Below are 27,234 nucleotides of genomic sequence, written 5' to 3'. Positions count from 1 at the left end.
GTTTTGGGCTGTGTACATATGGGTGCACCATGTCCGTGTGGTGCCCACAGAGGGCAGGAGCAGGAGTCCCCAGTAACTGGAGTGACGCGCAGTTCTACGCGATCATGGAGCTGCTGGGAATTAAGCCACAGCCACAGTCCTCTGGGAAAGCAGCCAGTGCTCTTAACGACCGAGCCAACTTTCTAGGCCCCAAGAAACATTTCTTAAAACCAAAGACCAAAATCATTTTCCACCAGAAATCCTAAAATTTAAAATATTTTTGGAAGAGAAATGTTTAAAAATTTTAGTCATCAAGTTTTTAACAAGAAGGCCCATGTCAAAGTTTTCATTTGTGGCACCAGAAGACACACAGACCACACAGTATTCGGGGAAAGTTAGAGACCTACATCCAAATAGGCAGGTGTGGCAGTGTGGACCCGGAACCCCAGCACCAGAAGACACACAGACCACACAGTATTCGGGGAAATTTAGAGACCTACATCCAAATAGGCAGGTGTGGCAGTGTGGACCCGGAACCCCAGCACCAGAAGACACACAGACCACACAGTATTCGGGGAAATTTAGAGACCTACATCCAAATAGGCAGGTGTGGCAGTGTGGACCCGGAACCCCAGCACTCGGGAGACTGAGGTGAGGCTCTGCATAGCTCAGCGCTGGCCACACAGGGAGAAAGAGTCACAGCACTCCTGGTGTTTCCCCCAGCTCTCCGCTGCCAACCCTTCCACATCACCTCCGCTGCTTTGTGAATCCGAGAACCCTTAGGACTGCTTCTACGAAGGGTCCCAGGGCCACCCCACTTGGCTAAAATGAAGAGTGGGCAAGAGCAAACAAAGATCAGGGCACCCACACAACAGAGACAAGACCAGTTACCTAAGCCAAGGACAACTCCAGAAGCCTACAGCCCTACACAAACCCACCAACACTAGCAGCCCCGACACCACGTGCCTCCTCCAGAGGCCAGGACTCCTATTGTTTTAGCCCCAAGGAACACAACTTACCTGAAAGAATCCTACAAGGGCCTTAAAGAGGATGAATAAGTAAGGACGGTGAAAGCATAAGCCAACAGTTAACTAAACAATAGGACCAATTCAAACCACAAAGCAGAATTCAACAAAGAAATAGAGTCACCAAAGAAAACCCAAAACTGATATAAAACTAGGAATAAAACCTTAGAAAACCAAACAAAACCCTGAGAGGTATGCCTCTCCAACAGACTGCTGGACACACAAGGGGAAACTTCAGGCATTGAAGGTAGAAGTTAGCTGGTGGCACAAAAATACTCAATAAAATACTTGCAAACCGAGTCTAAAATGATCATCCATTGTGATCAAATAGGCTTCATCCCAGCAATGCAAGGATGGTTCAATCTATGAAAATCAAAAAATGAAATCCACTGAAAACAAAAACATGATCATTTCATTAAATGCAGAAAGAGTCTCTGACAAAATTTAACAAGCCATCATGATAGAAGTCCTGGAGAGACCAGGACAAGGAGCAGACCTCAGCACAATGAGAGCAATTTACAGCAAGCCCACACCCACTGCTACTAAAATCAGGAATGAGAAAAGGTCCACTCTGTCCTTCCCTATTCATTACAGAACTCTTAACTAGAGCAATAAGACAGTTGGAAGAGCTCAGGGGATTCAAACAGTAAAGAAGTCAGAGTATGTTTATTTGCATATGATATGCAAATATATAAGGCCGTTTTATATATAAGGGTCTTCAAAAACACCACACGAAAATTTCCACAGCACATAAACACTTTCATTAAAATAGCACGACACAAACATCAGTAGCCTTCTTTTAGACAAGAAAAAAATGGGCTAGGAAATTAGGGAAACACTACTTTCCACAAGAGTGTAAAAACAAACAAACAGGAAAACTTGGAATAACTAACCAAGTAAAAAAAAAACATGTATAATAAAAATTTGAAGACACTAAATAAATTGAAGATATCAGAAGATGGAAAATTTTTCCATGCTCATGGATCACTAGGATTAATACTGTAAAAATGACTACCCTGTGAAATACAATTCCCCATCAAAATTCCAACACAATTCTTCACAGAAATTGAAAAAAAATCAATCTTTAGCTTCATATTAAAATACACACACACACTGACAGACACTCCAAAAACAAATTTTAAAAAACAAAAACAAAAAACAAGAGAACCAAAACAATCCTGAACAATAAAAGAACTTTGAGAGGTCTTATCATCTTGGATTTCAAGTTGTATCAAAGACCAATAGTAATAAAAACAGCACTGTACTGGCATAAAACGACACACTGATTAACAGAATTGGACTGAAGAACAAGACATAAGTCTACACACCTATAGGCACCTGATTTTTTGACAAAGAAGCCAAAAATTCACAATGGAGAAAAGCCAGCTTCACCAACAAATGGTGCTGGTCAAACTGTGTAGCTGTATGTAGAAGAATCCAAATAGATCCCTATTTTTCATCCTGCACAAAACTCAACTCCCAAAGGATCAAGAATCTCAGACCAGACTCTGAAAACACCCTGCTGAGAGAGAATCTAGGGAATGGTCTTGAACGCATTTGCACAGGAAAAGGCTTTCTGAACAGAACAGGCACGAGAGCCAGCAGCTAACAAGCGAGGCCTCACTAGACTGAGAAGCTCCCGAATGACAAACGACACCAGTTCTTGCGGTCCTGGCAGGCTAAAGAATGAGGAAAAGATCTTTGCCAGTTTCACATCCAGTGGATGATCAATATCTAGAACATATAAAGAACTAAAAAAACCTGAACATTAAGAAACAACCCAACTTAAAAACGGCACAGAACTAAACAGAAAGTTCTCAAAATATCAGACAGAAATGGCTGAAGAACAAGGAATGTTCAACCTCAGTCATTATGAAAATGCAAATTCAGAGTCTCTAAGATTTCATCTTACCTCAGTCAGTACGATCAAGTTCAATAAAACAAATGACAGCTCATGCTGGCAAGGATAGGAAGCAAGGGGAGCACTCCTCCATTGCTGGTGGGAGTGCAAACTTGTACAGCCAATATGGCAATTGGTGTGCTGGCTCCTCAGGAAGCTGGGAACTGACCTACCTCAAAGTTTAGCTACCCCACGCCTGGGCACATGCCCAAAGACTACACCCTACCACAAAAATACCTGGCTCATTCACGTTCACTGCTGCTCTACTGCTAATAGCCAGGAGTAGGAAACAGCCTCGATGTCCATCAACTGAAGAATGGCAATGAAATGGACTGCATTGACACTCCCAAATTCTTCAGCAAGGAAAGGGTGGAGCTAGAAGCAATCATCCTGAGCAAGGCCACCTGAACCCCAAGAGAAAAGTACTGTATGTTTTCTATTACATGTGGGTGTTCTATATGTGTGTTTCAATCACAACAACCGCAGCAACCGGAAGGGAGGAGCAGATCTGCCAAGGAAGGGAAGGACACAGTGTTTTAAAGAGATAAGAGGCAATTACAATAGAAGGATTAAATGGACAAGAGGATGGGAGAGCAGGGTAGAGGATGGAATATGGGAAGGGACAGCTAACATTAACCACCTTCTGGAAAACCACATGGAATTCTAATACTGTAGGCTGCTCCGCATCCAGTCTCAGTCAATCGTGCCAACAGCAGGGCAAATGATCATCAGTTACTTGTTGTCCAGGAAGGGGAACCTTTCTCTAAGTTTTCCCAAGACACAATTCTTTAATAAATTCATCCCTTTCTGGCCATCGAGAAAGGGTCTATTCTCCACATATCAGTCTCATCTGAAAGGTCACACTGCTGTGCATTCTTACACCAACCCGTCAGCTTCACACGCAAACGTCACGGTCTCTGAGAATTTCCCATCCGTCTTCTGCGTGTTCAGCATCACTTATTCCCTCACCTGTGTCTCACCAATCACTGACTCCCAAATATCAATGGGAGGTCACTACTATAATATTACCAGGGAGGAGAAAGGCAGGTGGATAGAAATCAATACCCCACATGGACAAGGTTATGAAAACAAAATATTATTAGATAATTTTAATATATATATTATGTTCCAAATACCACATTATACCCAACCCACATACTCATAAATCACTTTTTCTCATTAAAAGAGCCCAAGTAAACTAAGAATCATAAGAAATATAAAAATTAAATGTTTTAATAAAACTTACTGCTGGGTGGTGGTGTCTTACGCCTTTGATCCCAGCGCTTGGGAGACAGAGGCAAACGGAGCTCTGTGAATTTGGGGCCATCCTGATCTACAGAGCGAGTTCTAGGACAGCCAGGGTTACACACAGAGACGCTGTATCAATAAACTAACAAACAAAAAATAAAACTTACAGATAAAAAGGATTTTATTTCAAATTAAATGTTTGAATTTGAATGCTGAAATATCCTTAAAAATAAAGGGACCAAGTAACACTGGCGAACAGGGAGGAGGCCCAGCGCATTACTGTATTTTACAGGAGGAACCACTCAATTCTCGAACTTTAGCACATTCTTCAAACACAAGATTAAACCGCAGATCCGCAGCTGCTCCATTATATTTTGACACAGCCCTATGTCACGCCACTTAAGACGGATGCTATTTACACTTCTAATGTAAAAGCGGGCGCTGAACTGTCAGGAAGGATTCTAAACTAGTGACACAGTTCCGCTACTGTGCTAAGAAAAACTCCACACGCACAGCCCCCCCGCGCAGCAATCCACAGCAGGGGTTTCTCACGGCACAGAGCAGAGTACTCCTTCCAAAGCATCTGCTCTAGAGTGCCAGCTAGACACATACCACTGATGGACATAGAGAGATGTGACTACCAGATAACCAGCCACCCCGGGAATAAGCCGTGGGAAGCCGAGAGTTAATCCGTTTCCTTGAAGGAAAGCAGGAATAGGGGCAGGAGAGACGGGATAGTGGCTAAGCCTGAAAAGTATCTTTTTCCTGCATTCCTTCAGTTCCTTTGCACCTATCCTTTCAAAATTAGCCAACTGGTAAGGATTGTAGGTGGACTTGGTGAATGGAGAGAAGATGCAGTACCACCTGCCTTAAAATAAAAACCAAGTTCACTTCCTGCCACACTGTGCTTGCTCTAGTGCACTTCCTGTCAGTGTGCTTGCTCTTCTATGTGCACTTCCTGTCAGTGTGCTTGCTCTTCTATGTGCACTTCCTGTCAGTGTGCTTGCTCTAGTGCACTTCCTGTCAGTGTGCTTGCTCTTCTATGTGTACTTCCTGTCAGTGTGCTTGTTCTAGTGCACTTCCTGTCAGTGTGCTTGCTCTAGTGCACTTCCTGTCAGTGTGTTTGCTCTTCTATGTGCACTTCCTGTCAGTGTGCTTGCTCTTCTATGTGCACTTCCTGTCAGTGTGCTTGCTCTTCTATGTGCACTTCCTGTCAGTGTGCTTGCTCTACTATGTGCACTTCCTGTCAGTGTGCTTGCTCTACTATGTGCACTTCCTGTCAGTGTGCTTGCTCTTCTATGTGCACTTCCTGTCAGTGTGCTTGCTCTAGTGCACTTCCTGTCAGTGTGCTTGCTCTACTTCTGTGTATACGGCACCCTCTTGATAAAAATTACAGTTTCACCTTCCATGGTGAGGGAAAATAGAAAAGACTGTGCTGGTCTTGAAGAGGACCAGAGTTCAGTTGCCAGCACCCACTCAGGTGACTCACAACTCCTGTAACTTAACTAGAGCCCCAGCCAATCAGACAGCCTCTCCTGGTCCTTGCAGAAACCAATACAGAAGTGGGAGGCATATACACACAGACACGCAGACACAGATACACTGGCGTACAATTAAAAATAAATATTTTAAAGAGGAAAAGAAAGAAAACCAGGTTGTTTATAAGTGTAATGAAGAGATGAGAAGAACAATTAAAATAACAAGCATTGAAACCAAAATCACCTTCAATGGCTAAAATAATCCATAAATCAAATATCTGCACCCAAAAAGCAAAACAGAAATCTTCTGTCAACCACATTTAAATAGGTACGTTTCAGTGTCTAGTTGAGATTTTATCGGAGGTTGTCCCTGTGGCTATGTGTGCCATCTGCAGGTACCATCTCACCAGATGACACGAAGAGGAACTTCTAAGGGCATTCACATCGCAGTGGCGTTTAGCCTAAGAACCTTAGATGCACAGGTATAAATGAGGATGGCTGAACTGCAGTTTTATCTTACAGAGAAAATATTTAAATGGAAGCTAATGACAGCTGGTGAAATGTGAGTCTGCGATTCAGTGGCTCACAACCATCAACACGAAGCAACGCTACCGCAAGGCACATTTACTCAGCACAGAGTTGTATAATTTGTCTCCCGAGAGCAATCTGAAGTTTAGATTTTCTTTATTTTTTTGTTGCTGTTACCTAAGCAATCGGGTCTAGTTAGGTGGAAAAAGTGAGTTTAAAAAGTCGTACTGATTTTGTAACTGCTGACCTTTCAGTGTGTTGTCTCCCGAGTTATGAAACAGGCTAATGAAAATAAGATGCATTCAGCGACTACAAAACCTCCTCAGCACGCATACCTAATTTAACTCACGGAAGGTGCAAGACTGACGTCAGTAGAAAAAGAAGAATCAACCGGTGAAAGGGCAGAGATCAGATGCAGCCCTTCCTTAAGGATTGTTATTTCACAGTTCCCATGGAGACGAACACAGAAAAGCAGGAGAAGTTTGATGATACAGAGCCACGGGCCACCCAGATCAGACCGGCCACCGCCGAGATAAAAATAAATACTTTTAAGTTTTATAAGGCGACAGGGTTACTTCACGGTCCTCTCCTAGGAGGACGAACGCCTTCTAGTGCTTTCCTAATTTGAACTTTGAAGATCTAGGCTCAGAGGATTTCTAAAAAGGGAAGATATTTAAGAAGTAAAATCAAGTTAGACTTATCTTTGCTTAACACATATTGAAAAGATAATAATGTACTACTTAGCTAAAATATATAGCATTTATTACATAGCAAACTAATTATAGATGAGTTTATTTTTATTGACTAGGAACAAGTGGGGTGTAAATGAGTTTTCTTAGAATTTCCTATTAGTCCTTCTTCCCCTGTGAATACAAAAAAATGGTAAATTTCTAATGAGCAAATGTAATCACTAACAATGCTGACAATTTTCAAAATTAGAGGCAGAGTGAGTGGACTTACCAGACTTAAAAAAGTAAATTTTATAAAGACTGAAGCCGTTATTTTAAAAGTAAAGACAATAAATTAACATTAAAGCGAAACCACAAAAATTAAAATACTTTGATCAATTAAAGCAAGGAGCCATAAAGTGAAAATCAACAGCCTAGGTGGGAGGAGGGGAACAGCAGCAATTCCCCCACAAGCCCTTCACAGAGCAGCGATGCTGCGACCTCACTCTCCAGGGGAGCCACCTTTGACACCGTCTCCGCGTTACCCATCCATGCTGGGAAAAGCTTAGGCGCTTTAGTGAACTTAGACGAAAGAGACCATTTTCTACCTGAGGATTAGTTCTTAGAAAACTTGCAAATATACAAGTCAAACTACATACACACGCGCATAAAACAATGCACAATAATAGGAAGATGGCTGATAATGATTTATCGCAGAACAGCACAGAGTAAGGAGTGGACGGGTGTCGGGCAGGACTGCGGTGGAAGGTTGGTAACTGGGAGCTGACAGCTATCACACGACTCGCCTACCCCAGGCCTATGTACGAAGTTTTCCATTCATACACACGCTGTCGACTTATTCAGTCATAGTACCTTGGGGTTACAGTCATTACAAATCAACGACACTGACACTTTAGGTACTTCAGGGGGCTCCTGTCCTGCGTCTGCAGAGGTGACAGTGGTGACCCAACACCAGGACAACAACTGGTGTCACAGCAAGTCACCCAGGCACCCAGCCTTAACTGGCCGCTCTTCAGGACGGATCTGCTTCCTTGAAGGATGACCAGATTTCATCAAGACCAACCCAAAACCCTGTTTAAATTCAAGACAAAACTCTTTTAATGATGATGATGATAATAATAATAATAATAATAATAATAACAGTCAGGAAAATATGCTCCAAAGCACTCACTTACCTTGACCAAGATGTGAGGGTTTCTGAGAAAGTATGTGGCCACTGCCATCTAACACATACTGGGTGCTAAAGTCATCAGCAGCCGTCCTTGTTGTGACTACCACCTGGAAACAAACCAAACCAAAAGGACTTGTATTTCAAACTACCGCGGTGACCACTCTCTCCCGCCTTTATCTTTTTTCCTGATTTGAGATGGAATCTTCCTATGTAGTTTAGACTAATCTCAAACTCAGGATCTTCACATCTCCTTCTGAGTCCTTGGGATCACGAGAATCTATCACTGCAACCCACCAAAGGGATCATTTATTTATCTGTGGCAATAAAGATAACGATCACAAAGCTGGCAAGGAAAGCAATGCCTACTACTCTAGCACTCAGGGTCTAAGGCAGGAGAATTGCTGTGAGTTCCAGACTAGGTGGGATCCAGAGGAGAGACCCTGTCTCAGAAGAAATGAGGAAAGCAAACAAAAATATTACCACATATTAATATTGAAGAAGATATTACTTGATAATTCTTTTTCAAAGATTTACTTTATTTTAATTGAGTGAGTGTGCAAGTGTGATTATGCACATATGTGTGCAGGGGTGAGTGTAAAGGGGCGTGTGTGCATGTGTGATTATGTACACACGTGTGCAGTGTGTGTGAGTATGTACACGTGTGTGCAGGTATGTGATTGTGTACACGTGTGTAGGTTCCTCGGGAGGCCAGAGGCTTCAGGTCCCTCGGTGATGAAGCTACAAGAGACTGTAAACCTCCAGGAGGGTGCTAGGACTGAACTCAGGCCTTCTCAAAGAACAGCACATGATCTTAAATACTAAATGTGGCTTCAATCCCTGGCTTGATAAATTACTGTGAAAACTTCTCTGGTAGTAACTTTTGGAGTTACACTTTGAAACAACACAACAGGCTGGGGTTTGTCTGTATGCTTTCTGAAGACAGGGTTTCTTTGTGTAGCCCAGTTGGCCTTGGAACTCGCTCTGTAGACCAGGCTGGCTTCTATCTCCCAAGAGATGAAATTAAATGCGTGAGCCATCACAAGTGAAGGCAGCATGTGATTTCTTTTACATTGCAACTAAATTAATATTTGAGCATTTAATTAAAACACAAACCACTATACCTCAAGTGGCCATTTGTATTATATGATTCACAAATGTAAAAGAAAACACTTTAATTGTACCAAGGGTATCTGCTTTTTAATAATTCCCATAAAATTTATGGAGAAGGAGAAATGAGTAATTGTTTAGTAATCATTTTCTTCCCTTATGTATTTTATACAAAACATTTCTGAATTTCAAGTTTATAGTTTCAAATAGTAAAATTCAAAATATATATATAAGTATTTAAGGATATTTTTCTTAAACTCAAGTTGAAAATTCAATGTTTAAGAGTAAAATTTTCATTAATTAAAAGTCAGCGTTAAGCATATGAGCATAGAATATCAAAATACCTCCTTATGATGCCATCTGTGAAAATAGAAATTTAAGAATCCTGTACTTTTCTGAACTACCTACATCCCACATCTTATTTATCTACCTGGCAGGAAACACAGCCCTGATGGAAAATAAAATGAAAAACAGACAAAAAGCAAGGGTGAAGAGCGGGGATACAGTCAGGGAAAGCAAGATGGACCGGGAGAGCAGCCCTGTGATAGGAGTCACCTCCCGTGGCTCTCCTTGATTCAGCACAACAGAACGTACAGAACCCAGCTGCACTGCGGGGGCTCCTCTGGGTCCAGTTAGAGTCTGTACTTGATGGTTCTACCATCTGCCCTTGGTAGATTTATCGGTGCCAGATGTTCTGTGGAACACACGGGCACCATGTGTGGGTACCAGTATAATGCCACTACCACTGCCGCCACCACCACCATCACCCTCCCCCACCAGACCCTACTCCATTTCTCTCTCTCTCTCTCTCTCTCTCTGTATGTGTGTGGGGGGTATATGGGTATATACATATATATTATGTGAGCTACATAGGGATATATTGATATGGATAGACACTAGATTAATAAGTAGATGAGAAATAGATAAATAAAGATCTTTGTTAGCTGGAGAACTAGCAGAGACTATCAGTTCTGAAATGTCTATCCAACTTTCACTAGGGGCACTTGCTCAAGCTACTATTTGCATGATAATTATTCAAAAAATGGAAACAAAGGATGTTACCTAAGACAAAGATGTATGCATCTGTGTATTCCAGCTGCTCTACTCCATTCCATAGATTGATGATGCAGAACTTCAATCTTGACCTTCCCTGTCAAGCCCCTGTTCTAAATTATCCAATGCATTATTGGTTTTGCTTACCAAAAACAAAGAGAACAGTAAGTGGTATTTTTTTTCTGTCTTATTATTCCACAATTACCCCTTTATAAATAATTCTCCATGTAAACAACTGCTTCTCCAAAATGCCAAGGTCAAAGTGAATTCTATTTCTATTCTCCAAAGAGCTGGTCACCTGATGTCATGTTGGTGTCACTGAGCAAGGGCAGCTCTGAGTTCCAGTACAAACCCTTCTAGTGCATTCAGGATGGTCCTGAGAAAGGGATTACACTTTCACCTCCAGGAAGGTGATGGGAAGACAGAGATCGAAGGCTTCGTAAGGTTACACGGACTTGGTTTAAACACTTGCGCGCATCTGCTATGACACTAACTTGTTCGTGCTTTAAACATATCAGTGAACAGTAAACCCACACCAACCTAGATGAAGAAGCTGAAGTTCAAAGAAAGGAAACAGGATTTTAGTGCTACAATATTAACATTTATGTTAAACTTCAAAAAAAAAAATAAGCGTACTATGGTTTCCAACAATAAAATTTCCAAAATGTCAGTTTTCAGGGCACTATGGAAGTTTATTCATCTGGAAGATGCTTTGTGATATATGGTAAGACAGGGAGGAAAACACATAAAACCCTGCTTTATAAATTCCCTCGGAGGAAGGAATTATATTTCAAGGGTTCATCTCAGCACGTGGCCCCATATCCCAGGCAGGGAACCTCGTGCTGGACAGGCCAGGGTCACAGGACGTAAGCAGTGCGGCAGGAGCCTGTGCCCGGCACTACCATCAGGGTCTCTGACATCACACACAACCACTGGGGATTCTTTCTAGGGACACTGAGCAACTGAGGAAGAGAGTGAGCCCTGTGACATCAGGAATTTAAGAATTCTCCAGAGGCCTGTCAGGACTATATGTGCTCTCTTACTAAAAGTGGGCCCAATTATAAAACTAACATCACAAAAATGGATCTCAATCCTATGTAGGCAGAGTCTCCTACAGGATTTAGGTGATATGTAAACCAAGTTTCTTAGGACACATCCTGGCAGGGCAAGTCAAAGTCTTCCTCTCCCAAATTCATCCAAGACAATGGGGATAAGCCTGATTTTTTTTTCCTTTTTTACTGAGGTGGAGCTGGCTTTTGGTTTGTTTCTTTGGTTTCAGGACTTGACTCCAGAGTCCTGCACATGCTTGGCAGGTGCTCTAGCAGAGCTCCACCAGCGGCCGCAGCCTGACTTGTGGATGAATCGATGCTCTAGCACAGAGACACGAGTCTGGGAGCTAAGATAAAGCCTTTACGACTGAGGGAAAGGGTGAGCTTCTGCCTGGATGACCAAACGGCTTTCTCTTTCCGGAGGCTGAGATGCCTACCTGCCTGGCTATGCAGACATACACTAATGGATGTCCCCTGACTTCCACATTTCCAGAAACTTCCATGTGGGGAGACCAGCAACAGGTTCAGTACCAGGACACAGGTTTTATTTGCTTGCCATCAGCCTCAAGGCTGACGCTCTTTCCTGCTGCTTTATGGCTCTCCTAGCTTCTGAGTCTACCCCTCTAAGCATGGGGCTCAAACACCACTACAGATCCTGTGCTGTCTCTCTACAGATTGACATCTAATGAGCGGGACTGCTCAGAGTAATACCAGGCGCACTGTAACACTCTGATCCTATTGCATGGATGGTCAACAAATATGAATGTTACCAGGAGACAATGGCTAGCAACTTGAAAGAACAAGACAAAAAATAATGAACTTGTCTACAGAATGAAGACCTTTGGTGGAAATTAGGAGGAATTTGCCTATGAATGGCTACCAACTTTCAGACAAGATTCCCCAACAAGAGGAGTGTAAATATACTTGAAAGCCTGCAGACCGGGAGAAGCGACTGAGTTATCACTGGTTTAAGCACAACTGCATACTGTTTTCTACACTGGAGTCCGGAGCAGGAAAGCCTGTAGCTGTGTATCATACATCCTCTCACTGTATCTAAGAAACAAGGCACAGACGAGGGGTACAGAGTCAGTGTAACAAGACAGGCTGTGCTCCAGTACACGCCCGGTTTCGGTAAGTCGTATGAACTCACTGAAAAGTAGCAATGAGAAATTCAGGAACAGTAGTGATCATCATCCAAAAGCCTTGGGGTCTTACATAACTAACGTGCTATGCTCTGTAGAACCAGAAGTGAAACCTGCTTGCATCAGTACCACCAACCCCAGGGTAATTCATGCACTGTGATGAACTAAGAGAACACTAGGACCCAAGAGGGTTTCGTCTCAACTACAATGAGGAATCATTATAGACTGCTTTGAAATTGGGGTAAGAAAACTTGGCATTTAAGTCTGTAAGAATTTTCCTCAACAGTAATATGGAGAGATAAATCCACGGAAGATCTACACAGAAGCTTAGCCATGAACCAGACTTTGAGACAAAGGTTAATGATCAGGACTTCACTGGGGAGCCTTCGGGGGTGAGCACCTCTGTATGACCTGGGTAATATGGATCTCTTCTGATGAAGTGAAGGAGACCCAGATGTGAGACGTGTTAGTAAGCAACACTCTTGGCAGCAAGCATCCTAACGCAGGGACTCTGGGCATGCACTGAGGTGCACAACGTACAATCAAGCCTAATCATTACATGTCTACAGACTCCACGACCAAAGAAAGCATGCGGAGAAGTTTGATCTGTATCGAGTTAAAGACAGGCAGAACCGGCCTGAGCCAACACTAGTCAGAAAGCGGTGACCTTTGAGGACTGTTAATGAGGATGGACATAAAGAACCTTCGGAAGCAATAGAAAATGCCTTTACTGTGATCTAGAGCACACACACATAAGGCTTAGCTGTTGTCTGTGCACACACAAATGTAAACACACATATGTATGCGAGTTTATAATAGATTTGGAAAGCGAAAGTCTTAATGTTTTTAAAATAAATTTACACAGCATTGCCACATGTAAACTGTAACTTTTAAATGTTCAAAAGATTGAAATTTCTCTATTTCTGTAATAGTAATTCTTTGATAAATCTGATGAGTAAAATTATTTCAACTATTTGTTCTTGAGGCCTTTTGGATATCTCAAACATAAAAGGCAAAGAGATAAATGTGGGTGTTGAGTGAACTTAACTAATCTAAAAAGAACAAGCAAGCAAGCGAGAGAGTCAGCAGCAGACAAGCAGGACTGCCAGGCAAAGCAGAGCCGCAGTAGGAGTGGGAGGTCACATTTCTGCAGACTAAGTGCACAGCTGCCACCTAGCAGACAAAGTTGGTGTGACCTCTGCAAGGCCGGGCAGAGCTTCAGAAAACAGACACACCAAAACAGATTTCCTGACAATACTCTCGAAACGTAGAGCTTAAATCCTACCCGCTAGTTTGGACAGGAGCTAACTGACCAAATATTACTGCTCTAAAGTAGCCAATCAAAGCTCGAAGCACAGGGCGGGTACTGGGAAGCTCCAAGGCTTCAAATCCTATTCTACTTTACAATGCGCTCTGTACCAGCTCCAAAGTTGTGGGTTGCTGTGTACAGTCTCCAGAAGAAGGACAGGCAATTCCCAGGTGTACCCTCTATTTACTCTTTTCCGAACTCTACCTGGAGTCTCGAGTGAATTCTAAATAAAGCAGGTGCCGAGTAACGGAAAGAAAGAAGCACATTGTGTGCTGGGTGCTGGGGAAAGGTGCGGAGTGTACTTAAGTCTTCCTCCTCAGGGGAGCTCTGAGCATCTGCAGGAAGTGGGCCTGGTCTTCTTTGTTTTAGCAGCAGAGCTTCCCACTGAGGTCTCATCACCTCTGCAGCGCTTCTCCAACCTACTAAGGGCAACACTTTACAGAGCTCTGGAGTTAGAAAGTAAGGGAATCCTTGGTTAAGCACAGGCACGTGCACAGGCGCATGCACACGCACGCTTGCACACACAGACTACAGTGAATCTGGAGAACACCAGGCTCCTAAATAGACATCCAATGAGCAGAGAGTGATTAGACACCATTATTTCATTACTTTCTGGCACTTGACCGTTCTGACCTAAGCAGGGCCTTCCGGCCTTAGCACAAGTATGATATGGCCATGGCCTCACAGTTACGGTCACCCTTACCAGCACAAGACACCTTCCAACAGTAACAGGCCCAACTCCACACAGTAACAATTTAATAAAGGAGGCCACTCAAGTCCTACAATCAGAAACCACTGAAGTGACAGGAACGAGGACTAAGGGTACGGCAATCAGGAAGTCTGGAGCAGCAGCAGTACAGACAACTGTGTGGACCAAGCACTGAAGTATGGGGTTTAAAGAAATCACAAGAGCCCACCCCGCAGTCACTGAGTAGAGTGGCAGGGTCCACTCTGGCCCTTCGTATCTATGAGGTAGGACAAGTCAATCCACAGCTGCCGAACTCTATTTCATCGCCTATGTTTACCAAAGTGGGAAATCCACAGTGTATCCCATAGACTTAAAAACAAAGTCAGGGGCATGCCTTCTAAGACAAGGATTGCCTGATCAAGCAAGTGCAGGAAAGTATATACACTATAGACTACCTTTAGATTCGCAATCTTAGGTTATGGTAGATAAAGGCTCTAAAAAGTTAAATGTGGGCCTTTTGAAATATAACCTTTCCAAGTGAAGGGACTCTTAAATAACCTCCTCTAAGGAACAATAGTACCTCAAAGCACATGTTACTATTTCTCAGAATACTAAAGACGGAATTATCACAGGACATACCAAGACCACTTCACCAAAAGCTGTTATGGTAAAGACCTTTGAACACCTGTGACCAGAGCAACACTGTTCATGGCAGCCAAGAAGCCAATACCAAATGAATGCATAAATAAAATATATACACACTGAAACAGTTCACTACGCTGCCCAGACTAGACTCGCTGGCACTAGAATTACAGATGTAAACATACCCGGTTTCGGAAACCCTTTATGTGGTACAACGTGACGGACACAAACCCTGAAGAAAGTATATGAAGTGCAGTAAGCCAGACACAAAAGGTCTAACGTTTCCACTTTTATGAGGCACCTGTAGCATCAACTGGTAGAGACACAAGGTAGAATGGTACCTGCCACATGGAGAAGAAGAGGGAGGAGGAAGGGGCTTTGTTTAATGAGTCCTGGGCTGTAACCTGGGACGAGGAAAATGACCTAGAAATGGATAGCTAATAAATGTACAATAATTGAATGTACCTAACACCACTGAATTGTTATTTAAAAGGATAAATTTCCTATTAAGTGTGTTTTACCTTAAGTGAAAAAATTAAAGCTACCCTAACAATAAATTGTCACTATGAAATGAATAAAGTAGCCGGCATAAATTTCCTCACCTCCGCCACACTACAAATCGACCCCAAGGCTTCCCCGCGGAAGCCGTAGGTCGTCAGGGTCCCGAGGTCCTCGTGGCTGTTTATCTTGGAGGTGTAGTACTTCACGGCCATCACAGGGACGTCCACGGCCTTGATGCCCTCGCCGTTGTCCCGGACCTCGATTTTATCAAACCCGTAGTTCTCCTAGGCAGAGTGAGGAATACTTTCAGTTGGTAAAACTTAACCGGCGATCACATTCAAAAGTGCAGAGTAAGCAATCCGGCTGTTTGACAGTTTTAAGGGAGAGGTAACACCATGTCAAGAGGAGCTCCCATCTTTAGCTCTGCTAATGCCTAGGTTTGGTACAATGAGCAAGGGAGCTCAACTCAACGACAACCCAAGGAGGTCATACTAATCTCCTGAGTGTTCGAGCAACTTGTTTACTTGCTAGGTATTTGTGGTAACTTACATTTAAACGCAAATTAAAAATCCACCATAGATTTTATATATATCATCCCACAAATGAAATAAAACACTATTACCAGCAAAAACCAACCTAATCTATTCACCAAGAATCCAGCAGCCATTCTTATTTAGTCTGATTTTTAATAAGTTCTCCCTTATTGCTTTCATAAAAAATTAAGTATAAAATTAAGTATTTTCTAAATTTCTCATTATAAATATCAAACAGAAAATTGTTGAGAAAATATATCTAACTTGGTAATCTCTTCTAAATTTGAAAATTAGGAAAGTAAACTCCATTCATAGCTTAATCCTATGATACTGAGCTCCGCACACACAAGAGAAACCAAATTCGTATAATGACCCTGTTTCCCACGGATACGGTCACCAACTGCTATCAGCCTCACTCCGAAAAGCCCTGCAGACATCACCACAGATACAACTACAGGAGGGAAAGCTTCTGGGATTTATTCTGGCTCCATATCATACAAGGGTACCACACTGTAGCAACCTAAGATCACACAGTACCTTGTCGGTACTGTTAAAAACACACCACGCATGCAAAGCATTATCAGGAAATACCTATGATTTCGGCGTTAATCAAAAATTGTCTGACATCCTGGAAATAGCATGTCTGCTTCATTTTTATTAAACAACAGACAAAAACATCAACCAGAGAAGCGTCAATCTTGCAGCATAAATACCTCCAGGAATCTAAACAAAACAGGTCTGGGTGTAGGGTCAGGCCCAGCTGAGCCATTCATTTAGAAATCCTGAGACGTAGATGAGCAAATCTCGAGGTAGGTGACGGTGCTGATTTACTTTATAAGGACGCTTCCATTGGCTTGTTAACATTGTTCTAAGAAAACATTTTGTCTTTGAGAGACACTTAACAAGATACACATTTCAACAGATAAATAAAACAGAAAAGGGGAACAGGTAAAGACCCACAGGGAGTAGGAATGAGATGTATCTTTGCCTCCCTGTGAGTTCTAAATGGCATCTGTCGGATATAAAGACACTGTCACTTGTCACTTACACTCTAATCAGACCAATTATATAAAGCCTAAGAAAAACAGTCACTCTTAGGCCTTAATTCAATAAACTACTTTCCACATCGTAAGCACATGGAATATTATTTAAAGCTGTGGTTCCCAACCTTCCTGATGCTGAGATCCTTCAGTGCAGTTCCTCATGGTGTGGTGACCCCAACCATAAACTGACTTTCGCTGCTAATTCATAACTGTAATTCTGCTATTGTTATGAATCATAATATAAATACCTGATATACAAGCTATCTGATATGCAACCCCTGTGAAAGGGTCGTTTTGCCCCCAAAGGGGTCTCAACCCACAGGTTGAGAATGGATTTAAAGACCCAACTGGGCAGACATTCTACAACTGTGCTCCTTGGTACAGCAGGAGTTGTGTCTCTTGGGGTAAGCTTCAGGCCCAGTTTCTCTCTCTGCCTCTAGCTGTGGATCAGAACGTCGCTCTCAGCTACTTCTCCAGCACCATGCTCGCCTGCTGCCACCACGCTCCCTGTCATAATAACAGACTCACCTCTGAAACTGTAACTGAACTAAACACGTTCTAAATTGGCTACGTCACGGTGTCTCTTCACAGCAACAGAAAAATAACTAAGACATACGTTGGTGCCAGGGACTGGGTATTGCTATGACAGACCTGATCATGATGCTGCTTGGAGAAATGTGGAAAACATTTGGACCTCGGGGAAGAAAGCTGTTGAATGCTGAAAGCAGGTTTAAATGGGCCATCCCAGTACAATCTTGGAAGACAGTGGTGCCGAAAGCAATCTGGATTATGGAGGCCTAACTCAAGAAGTCTCAGGAGAATATTAGCGCTATTATCCAGGCAAATGCAAACCTGCCCTCTCCCTTGGGGACCTGGCAGGGGCAGAGTGACAAGTACTGCACACTTCAGGCAGTACCCTGGCCAGCCCAGGGCCTTCTGTCCTGCTACGTCACTAGGTAGTCTGTATGCAGGTGCAAAGGTCCCTTTAAGAAACAATCCACGCCTATGCCTGCTCTCTCTGCCATTTCTCTCTTTCTCTCTCTCTCTCTCTCTCTCTCTCCCCCTCTCTCTCTCTCTCTCTCCTCCCTTCCCCAATAAACTTCATTCCCATGTAATGAATGATAAACATCATCTTTCTGATGGCAGGTTTGTCCCATGCCATAAGAGCCCTAAGATACATGGTACCACCTTGTGCCACATATAGTTACACTTCGCCCTGCTGGGTTTCCTTATTATACTATACACTCTGTCCGCATTTTAGAGTGGTCCTGTGTATTTATTCTGTGCTCTTTTATGTTAGAGATATACAATTTAATTTTGATTTTCCTGGGAGTTACAGCTAAGAGACTGCCTTGAATGTCAGAAGGAACTCTGGACTTTTCAGGTGCTCAGACTGTGAGAGACGGTGGTGACTTCTGAAGGTGAAGTAAATGCACCCTGCATTATGATATGACTACAAGTCTCTGTGGACTCTATTGGCTATTCTTGGTTGTCAACCTGACTGTTATCTGGATGAACGATAATCCAGAAATGGGGGCACACTTGTGATCTGGATCTTGAGGGAAGATCTTGAGGCGGGAAGACACACATTTAATCTTGGCCACACCTTCTGCTGGAAGCCTATACATACGTACATACAGAGAAAGAGAGATTCATCACACACACATATGTAAAGAGAGTCATTCCATACATTCTAGAGAACCCTGACTAATGCAGGACCAGCGGGGGGAATGTGGCGGTCTGAATAGGAATGACCCTCACAGGCTCATATATTTGAAGGCTTAGTCCCACTAGTAGGTGGGACCTATTTGGAGAACTAGGAAATGTGGCCTTGGAGGAGGTGTGTCTCGGAGGGTGTTCTCTCCTCCTGCTGGAGGATAAGGATGTAGGCTCTCGGCTACTGCAGTGCCTGCCTGCCGCATGCTCTCAGGCGCCCTCTGACACTGAAAGCCCACACTCAATGTTTTCTCCTTTAAGTTCCCTTGTTTACGGAGTCACTTCACAGCCATAGAAAGATGTCGAAGAGAGGCTACAGCAGAGACTGTGAGGCAGGCTACGCTAATCCCAACCCAAAGTTCAAGTAATGATTGTTTTATGGAAGTTCAGTCACTAACTAATATAGCAAATTTAAAAACCTAACATCCTAACACAATACAATAATTTGGAATAAAAGAGACTTACATGCAGGAAAATATCCAGTCTTTGCTTTCATAAATGAATGCGTATGTGTCTATGAGAACAGGAACCCTAGCATGTAAAGTAAGAATAATTCACCACATACAACAGTCTGAACTCACGGGGAGGTGTTATAGGCGGGTCCCGGCAGCATCACACTGCAGACATGTACTGTGTGTTCAGAGGCCGGGTTTAAGTCATACAAACAACCAAGGACACACGTTAAAAGAAAACAGACATTAGGCTGAGTGTTTGGGTGAACGACCCCCCATCTGGCTCAAGTTTTTTCTGTGATTTCCTTTAGTGTTACTATAACCTTGGCTGAAATTACAATCTACTCTTTAAAATGTACTCCAAACGCCCAACACGTGGGAATGAACGTACAGCAACAATCTCTCAGGAAAACCTGCCAGGTCCGTTTGGCTGCCCCGGCATTAGCTGTGAAGGCATGGCACTCACCAGTTTCACGTCGATGCTGGTGGCTCCAGCATCCAAGGAGTTTTCAATGAGTTCTTTCACGACGCTGACCACTGATGTGATTATCTGGGAACTGGACAGGAGGCGAACTGTTGCTGCAGGCAACTGCTTCATCCTGGCGCTCGGCAGCGTGACTGGAACAGAATCACAAGGTGTAGAGAAGAAGTGTTAACATTTCTGACGTATAGACCAGATGATAACAACAGGCCATACCGTAAGGGCGCATCTGTGCTGAGGAATTATGTATGCAAGGCTTGACCGTAAGCTCACAGTGTGAGACAATGAACTTCCTACTAATATCCTTAGAAGCAGGGAACACTGCCATCTCCATTTTGTAAGATTACTGAGGTATGCAGGAGGAACTAAGTTCATTCAGTTATTGAGACACAGGGTCGAGACTTTGATACAAGAAGTCCTAAAACACATGTAATTAGTTACCTCTCACGGACACAGCAACTCAGACAGCTCTAAAAATACCCAGAAGACTTGCAGGTAAGACGGCAGACTGGAAGCTCCCTCCATGCCAGTGAAGCGGAAGCACCGGAGAAAGAAGAGAAAGGAGCAGACGTGGAAGGAGGTAGAGAGAGAAAAGGAAAGGAGGAAGTGGTGAGAAAAGGATGACAAAGTAAGAAAGCAACAAAAATAAAAAGATATTTAAGTGATTAAAGATTTAAGTGATTAAGGCAAGACAGACTTTATCAGCAAAGAGAGAAAGAGGAAAGCTTCAGGAGTTCACACAGGTAGTGTCAGAGCAGCGTACCGAGGGCAGAGGAGAAGATGGACACCGCTGAGAGGTAATGCCAGCCAAGAGGCACACAGTGCTGCTCACAGCAGGGGAGCGGAAGGAGGCAGGCTCACCCATGCCCAGCTACTCACGAAGACCCTCCACGATACCCCGAAGGTATTCAAAACCAAAAGATGCACAAATCATAACACAGAGACATACCAGAAATAAAAGCAACAGCACTCCTCCAAAAGACCACACTGAAAGGGCTGGGGTTTGAGGTTCATGGGGGACCCTGAGGCAGGCTGTCCTTCTGAGCAAGAGATTTATTCATAGAATTAACTTCATGGAAAGACAGCGTGGCAGGCAGGCCTACGAGAGTTCAGACCCGCAAGGCATACAGAGCCCTTTCTTTATAGCGCTGCTTAGATAAATCATTGAAATTTAAAAAAATCAATGAGAAACTTGATAGTTAAACTACGCTACACAGCTAATGGTTCATCACTGCACACAAATATTCTATCCAACAGACACAGAGAACACGTTCTCACCAGCCTGTGGAACCTTTGCTAAAATAGACAACACTGTCAGCCACAAACTGAGATGTAAAGAACCAAATAATTTGCTGTCTTATCAGACAACAGTGGAAGAAAACTAGAAATTAACAGCAACTAGAACTAAAGAAGTTGGACAGTACCTGGAAACTGAATGGCACATTCTAGAACGACCAGAAAGCAGAGAGGAAATTTTTTTAAATTTTCTACAATCAAATGAAACAAGTCACTGAACAATTTTTGGGGGCTGGAGAGATGGCTTAGTGCTTAAGAGACCTAATTGAAGACCTGGATTCAATTCCCAGCACCCACATGGCAGCTCACACTGTCTGTAACTCCAGTTCCAGGGGATGTGACATCCTCACACAGACATACACGCCGACAAAACACTAACGCTAATGCACATAAAATAAAAATAAATTAAAAAAGCTTCTCAATTCAAAAAAATAAAAAAGTAAATAAATCAAACAATTTTCCAAAGAAAGTTTAGTGTTTTGACAGCTTACCTGAAAACAGTAGAGAGCTCTTCAGTAACTAGCAAACAATGCGCGTCGATGTCTTAGAAAAACCGAAACAAACCAAACCCAAAGGAATTAGAGAGCAAATAAGGACCAGGGCAGCAGCTAATAAAAGGCTTGAAAAGTCAATGCGCAAAGTCAAAAAAAAAAAAAGTCTAAAAAAATAAACAAGATTGACAAAGGCCTGGCCAAACTAAAACAAAGAGAAGATTCTAATCTATGAAGTTAGAAAGGAAAAAGGTCACGTGACAAAAGGGTCCAGTGAAGTCCAGAGGATCATTAGGGTAGACTCTGAAACTGACTGTGATGGTTTGTATAAGAATGTCCCCCACAGGGGGGGAGCTGGTGCACACCTTTAATCCCAGCAAAGGAAGAGGAAGAGGGATCTCGGAGTTTAAGGCCAGCCTGGTCTACAGAGAGAGTTTCAGGACAATTAGGGTTACACAGAGAAACCCCGTCTCGAAAAAGAAGATAAATTGAATGTCCCCACAGTGGCAAGCATCTGAACACTTGTTCCCCAGCTGGTAGTTTCAAGGCCACTCCAGCCTCCTCTAACTTTGATGTAAATTATGGTCTTCGTGATTGATTGCCTTTTAAAGTGTTGAACCCCTGAGTCTGGGCACCAAGAGCTGGCGCGAGCCCACTCTTGATGGCAGGAGCCATCAATAAAAAGGACTAACTAGCTCACTTGGGTCATCCCGCCACCAGAGGAATCTGAACCCCATCCTCTGCAAGAGCAGCAAGTGCTGTTAACCTCTGAGCTGCAGCTCCAGCCTGGGGAAGGGAAAGAAGGGACAAGAAGAGGTGAATACACTGTAACGGAGAACGGAAGGGAAACAAAGATGAACAAGAGCCGGGACTAGGGGGGAGGGGGAACTAAAACAATGTAGCACACGTCTGTCGAAAATGACACAATAAATCCAGTATTTTCAGGCAAACTTAACAAATAAACAAGACAGAAAATCTACAAATGGCATAAGTGGGAGAAAACTGCTGTTTTTCTACATCTCTGTCCATGGATTTGAGTATAACCAACATGGAAGCTCTAATCGAAGTATTCCCCTCCACTTAAACACACAATCAAGCCATTTCTCATTTATTCTTCTGTCTTCACACTCAGCCCCGCCCTCATGAACTCAGCACCCAGACCCTGTTCTGAGCTCTTCAGACACGAATTGCCTTTGACCTCTAAGTGTGATAAGGAGGCAGTGTCCACATTCATGAGTTTATCATCATTTAAGATGTGTAAAATAAACGTAAACATTCTCAAGTTCAGAGTTTCTTACTGACATTCCCTTCATCTGCCCCATGGTAAAGGACAGAAAGCAAGAAGTAACTAGGAAGGTTGGTACACAGGATTTTCTGACAGTGAATCACTAGGGGGCCTAGCTTGCCCAGAGGCCTCCAAGCCCTCAACCGCAGGCTGACCCACTTCCCGCAGATCTCATTTGTGTCTTTACAGCTTCCATGGCCCTCAACTCTGCAAATACAGACCATTAATCTTGGAAGATGGTTTTTGGGGGTTTTTTTTGTTTGTTTTTTTTTTAGGTAATAAGGAGGGATGAAAACAGAATGACTGAATGAATGGGCATTACTTCTCAAAAGTTAGGCAAAAATTTTTACCTCAAATATATTTCCTTAAATATCCTGGTCCAAACTCATGACATCAGATCACTGAGTCACACGACAGTAGAACCACGGGGACAGGTAATTGTAAAGACCTCTTTAAAGAAATCACCACTTCGTTGTCAATAGTTGAGGAATGCTAAGAACCGCTACAATAAATGCAGCATGTGATATGCCTGGCTGGCCATGACCGCATGATGCCGGCACCTTAGGGTGTGGATCTCACAGCTTCCCTGGCGCCTCCTTAGTCATGCAAAGGCTGACGCTCCAGAATGCCTTCCTAGAGCCCCGGGCTCTTTTGGATTGGCTGTCAAGACTCTCGAGCAGCTTTTAATACAAATGAGTCAGACCTGAGACATGCTGAATTACTTCGGCATCACTAGGCCTAAAACAGGTCTCTAAGCATGTTGGAAAGAACCTCTGTGCAGGCTACAGGTCCTTCATAAGATGAACCAACATGCAGACAACACTCTTTGTTCAAAACAGAAACAAGAGCAACAACAAAAAATTCCCAAAATTTGGGCTGGAGAGATGGCTCAGAGGTTAAGAGCACTGACTGTTCTTCCAGAGGATCTGAGTTCAATTCCCAGCAACCACATGGTGGCTCACAACCATCTGTAGTGAGATCTGGCGCCCTCTTCTGGTGTGCAGGCATATGTGAAGGCAGAATGTTGTATATATAATAAATAAAATCTTTAAAAAAAAATTCCCAAAATTTAAAATGAAAATTCTATTACTTAAAAGACACACTGGAGGGCTTCTGCTCTTGCTGGTATGTGCCCTGCCAGCTTAGAACTCATGAAGCAGACCAGGCTAGCCTCTAGCGTTCAGAGATTCTCTTATTTGTACCTTCTGAGTGTTAGAATTACAAGCGTGCATACGACAAGGAGGGAGTTTTATATATGCCTTCATTTATGCCTAGCTTCAGAAAATATTTTGGGACAATAACGGTTACCTTGACAACATGGAATTCCTCTAGAAAGTAAAGTTTTGGTTTTTTCTGAGGGTTGGGGGAGAACTTTAAAAAAAAAAAAAAAAAAAAAAAAAAAAAAACCTCTAAGTAATTCCACACAACTACACGTTCATTTGATGAACTGAACCTATAGAAGTTAATTTTAAACAAAATGATAACACAAAGCACAAAACCAAAAGGTCAGCTAAGGGTTGTTTCTCAGGCCGTGTAAACCCAGCTGTCAAGTAAAAAGCTACAGTAACTGTGTAGCAAGCAGGAGGGGCAGGCATTGTAACAAGCACACAAGGATTTTAGCGGTGAACTAGGAAGAGGCTAACTTCCTGGGTTCTTACAAGTCACAAGTACTTTTTGCTGTACATAAAGAAGGCAACGCTGATTGGCACAGTAGAGAAACGGACCAAAATCCAAAACCCAGGTCTTAGTATCTTTACTACTGAAGCAAACTCAAATTCCTCTGCAAAAAAAAAGCTGTCACCTATAAAAATGGAGACAATGATGCAGTGGTTTGCTGCAAGGATCAATTGATGAAGCATCGATAAAAACAGGCATGGGAGAGGTAAGGGAGAGGACAGACGAGGATGGGGGGGTGCCATAGTGAAATCAATTACTTTGTGTGTTGGCAGAGTTGAAAAGCAGTGGGCGTAGCGGCACATACACAGCTATGTACAGTCCTAAACTTGGAAGGCTGTGGAAGATGAAATCTGGGCTTAACAGCAAGATCCTGTTGCAGGGAGTCAAACGTCATACAAATGGTAAAGGCCTAAAATGCAATTATTATTCTGTGGCTGCAGAGACGGAACCCAGGGCTTTATACACGCCCTTTTTTTTTCTAAGACGAGGTCTCACGAAGTTGCCAAGGCTAGTCTTGAACTCACTCTAGTGCGGGCAGGACCTGAATTTGCCTTTCTCCTATCTCCACCTCCCAAGGAGTGGGACTCTTAAGCCTTGCCATCGGGACAGACTGAAAATGTACCATGTTCTGGTGTGGATCACAATGTAGAAGCAGAGTGGGAATTCTTTTCTACTACTAACAATAATTTTACTGAGTTTTGGGGTAAACCGTCTGAAGGGAAGTAGCTACCTATACCTATCTCTCAACAATTGTTTGGAAGTCTCCGGGGCCTCCAAACTTTCTCGCTTTGGGAGAACACTAAACCTCTATTAGCATAACATTCGCACAAATTAATGCTGTCTATCACAGATAGAAAGTATCTTCTGTCTCTGGCCTTACACGCTGGACAATATGACAGCCAACAGCCCACGGAGAGCTATGAGCACTTGAAACGGCTAACAGACAATACTGTCCTTCAAGTATTCAGAATCTCTCTTATTCTCTACAAGGTTTCAAAATGATTTTTTTTTTCCAAATCCCTACTTTTACCCCAGCTCTTCTAATACAAGTTTACAGAGATCGTGACAAGTCGCAGCGCCTGGCCACCATCCCATTGTGACCATAAATCAATTCTCTCCTGCCTTGTCCGCTCTGCAGTATCAGGGCACACCTGTGTCCTGTCACACCTATGTCCTGTCACACCTGTGTCCTGTCACACCTGTGTCCTGTCACACCTGTGTCCTGTCCCACCTGTGTCCGGTCCCACCTGTGTCCTGTCACACCTGTGTCCGGTCCCATCCTGTGTCCTGAATGTTTCTGTTCTCTGGAAATGAGTAACACAAGTAGGGCCCTCTGGGACACCATAGATCATGAGGATGAAGGCCTCAGGACGGCCACACGAGCGCGCATTGAGGAAGCTCCGGAAGCTTCTTGGCTCCTCTGCACCCAGTGACACAGACGGGAGGTGCCCTCGGTGACTCTGGGAAGCCAGCGACTACACCATCTGCCTGGATCTCAGACTTGCCAGCCTCCAGAGCGGTGAGAAGCTCCCGTCGCTGAGCCCCTTCCCGGTGTGCAGTCCTGTGTTCTGACAACTGAGACAGACACCACCAACACCCTTTCGCCTCCCTTTGTCTGTCCAGCCTCGCCACAAGCCCACTGGCCTGGAAAGCAAACACTAGTCAAGTACCTTCCCTTAGCCCTCTGGCTGCAGCCACTCTCTCCTTTGCTGTGTGGCCAAGCTTGAGGAGGTCCTGTAGCTATACTGTTACAAACTCCTTTCGCCAAATCATTTCTAAACCACTGCCAAGCAGCTACCTTTGCAGAACTCTCCTCTGTTCAGCAAGGGTCTCTGAAGGAATACATCCTTTCCTTGGGACCTATGCTGCTTTCTTTGTGTCGGTATTTAGGATCAAACTCGGGTCTTTCGTATGACAGGCAAGCACTGAGATGCCATTGCTGTATCCCCAGTGAGTGACCACAGATATTTCTATCTATCTGTCTCAGATAACTCTGGTTTTCTTCCCAGGAATGTAAGCATTCCCCAGCATTTCTCCCCTTTTCTTAGATAACTCAATACCCCAACCTAAATCTGTATGGTCACGTGATCTTGCTCTTCCCAAGAAGGCATTTCTAACAATAATCGTCACTGCTGCCTCAGGTAAGAGTCTGTAAACAGACCGAACTTCTTACTGTGTCTCTCTCAGGCTTGCCGCTTAGCATTGCTGTGGGGTCTCCACTGGTGGTCCCCACGGTCGGTCAGGAACTTCCATTTTCCTTTGTTAGCGGAATCTGTCTGTACCCCGCTACTGAGCTTCCTCTTAATCACTTCCAATGTCAGCCACTGGAATGACCCCTCTCTCTCTCACACTCTTTAAGCACTCGGCTTGCATTATGCAGAAGACGCCTGTCGAAGCCTTATCCTAAACTACCTAACCTTTTGACTGTAAGGAATCACATAGTATATATTTCTGAATACAAAAAAAGAAAAAGGAAGAAAATAAAGAGAGAGAAATTACATTACTTTAAGTCTGGTAACCAATGCATGATTAATGCAGGGACACTAAGGATAATTTTAATACTAAGTGCCTGCCCTCCTAACAAGTTGAGTCTCAACTCCCTCCAATTGTATGTTTAATATTACACTCCTGGTACCCACACCATCACCCAGCCCAGTGTACCTCCTGGCCGCCACATCATGATGCATCTACAAAAAGAAAGAGACTCGGGAACTTAGAATTTAGGGAGAAAACAACACATCTGAAACACAA

At 43.4% G+C, this 27,234-nt stretch overlaps 1 protein-coding gene across 1 annotated transcript in view; it reads right to left on the bottom strand.

The window, feature by feature from the left end:
- Positions 1-27,234, bottom strand: part of Pms1 (PMS1 homolog 1, mismatch repair system component) — an 84,352-nt gene that overhangs the window by 56,485 nt on the left and 633 nt on the right. Inside the window, exons 2-4 of the mRNA XM_048456019.3 lie at positions 19,720-19,871; positions 15,611-15,793; positions 8,023-8,125 (exon numbers count right to left, since the gene is read on the bottom strand). Of these exons, the coding sequence (XP_048311976.3) occupies positions 8,023-8,125; positions 15,611-15,793; positions 19,720-19,851 (418 nt within the window). The 5' untranslated portion in view covers positions 19,852-19,871. The remainder of the gene's footprint in view (positions 1-8,022; positions 8,126-15,610; positions 15,794-19,719; positions 19,872-27,234) is intronic.

Source organism: Myodes glareolus, chromosome 27 (assembly GCF_982192425.1).
Source record: "Myodes glareolus chromosome 27, mMyoGla1.1, whole genome shotgun sequence".
Lineage (NCBI taxonomy): Eukaryota > Metazoa > Chordata > Mammalia > Rodentia > Cricetidae > Myodes > Myodes glareolus.
The sequence above is the reverse complement of the archived record's forward strand: the minus strand, read 5'-3'. Positions and strand labels throughout refer to the sequence as shown.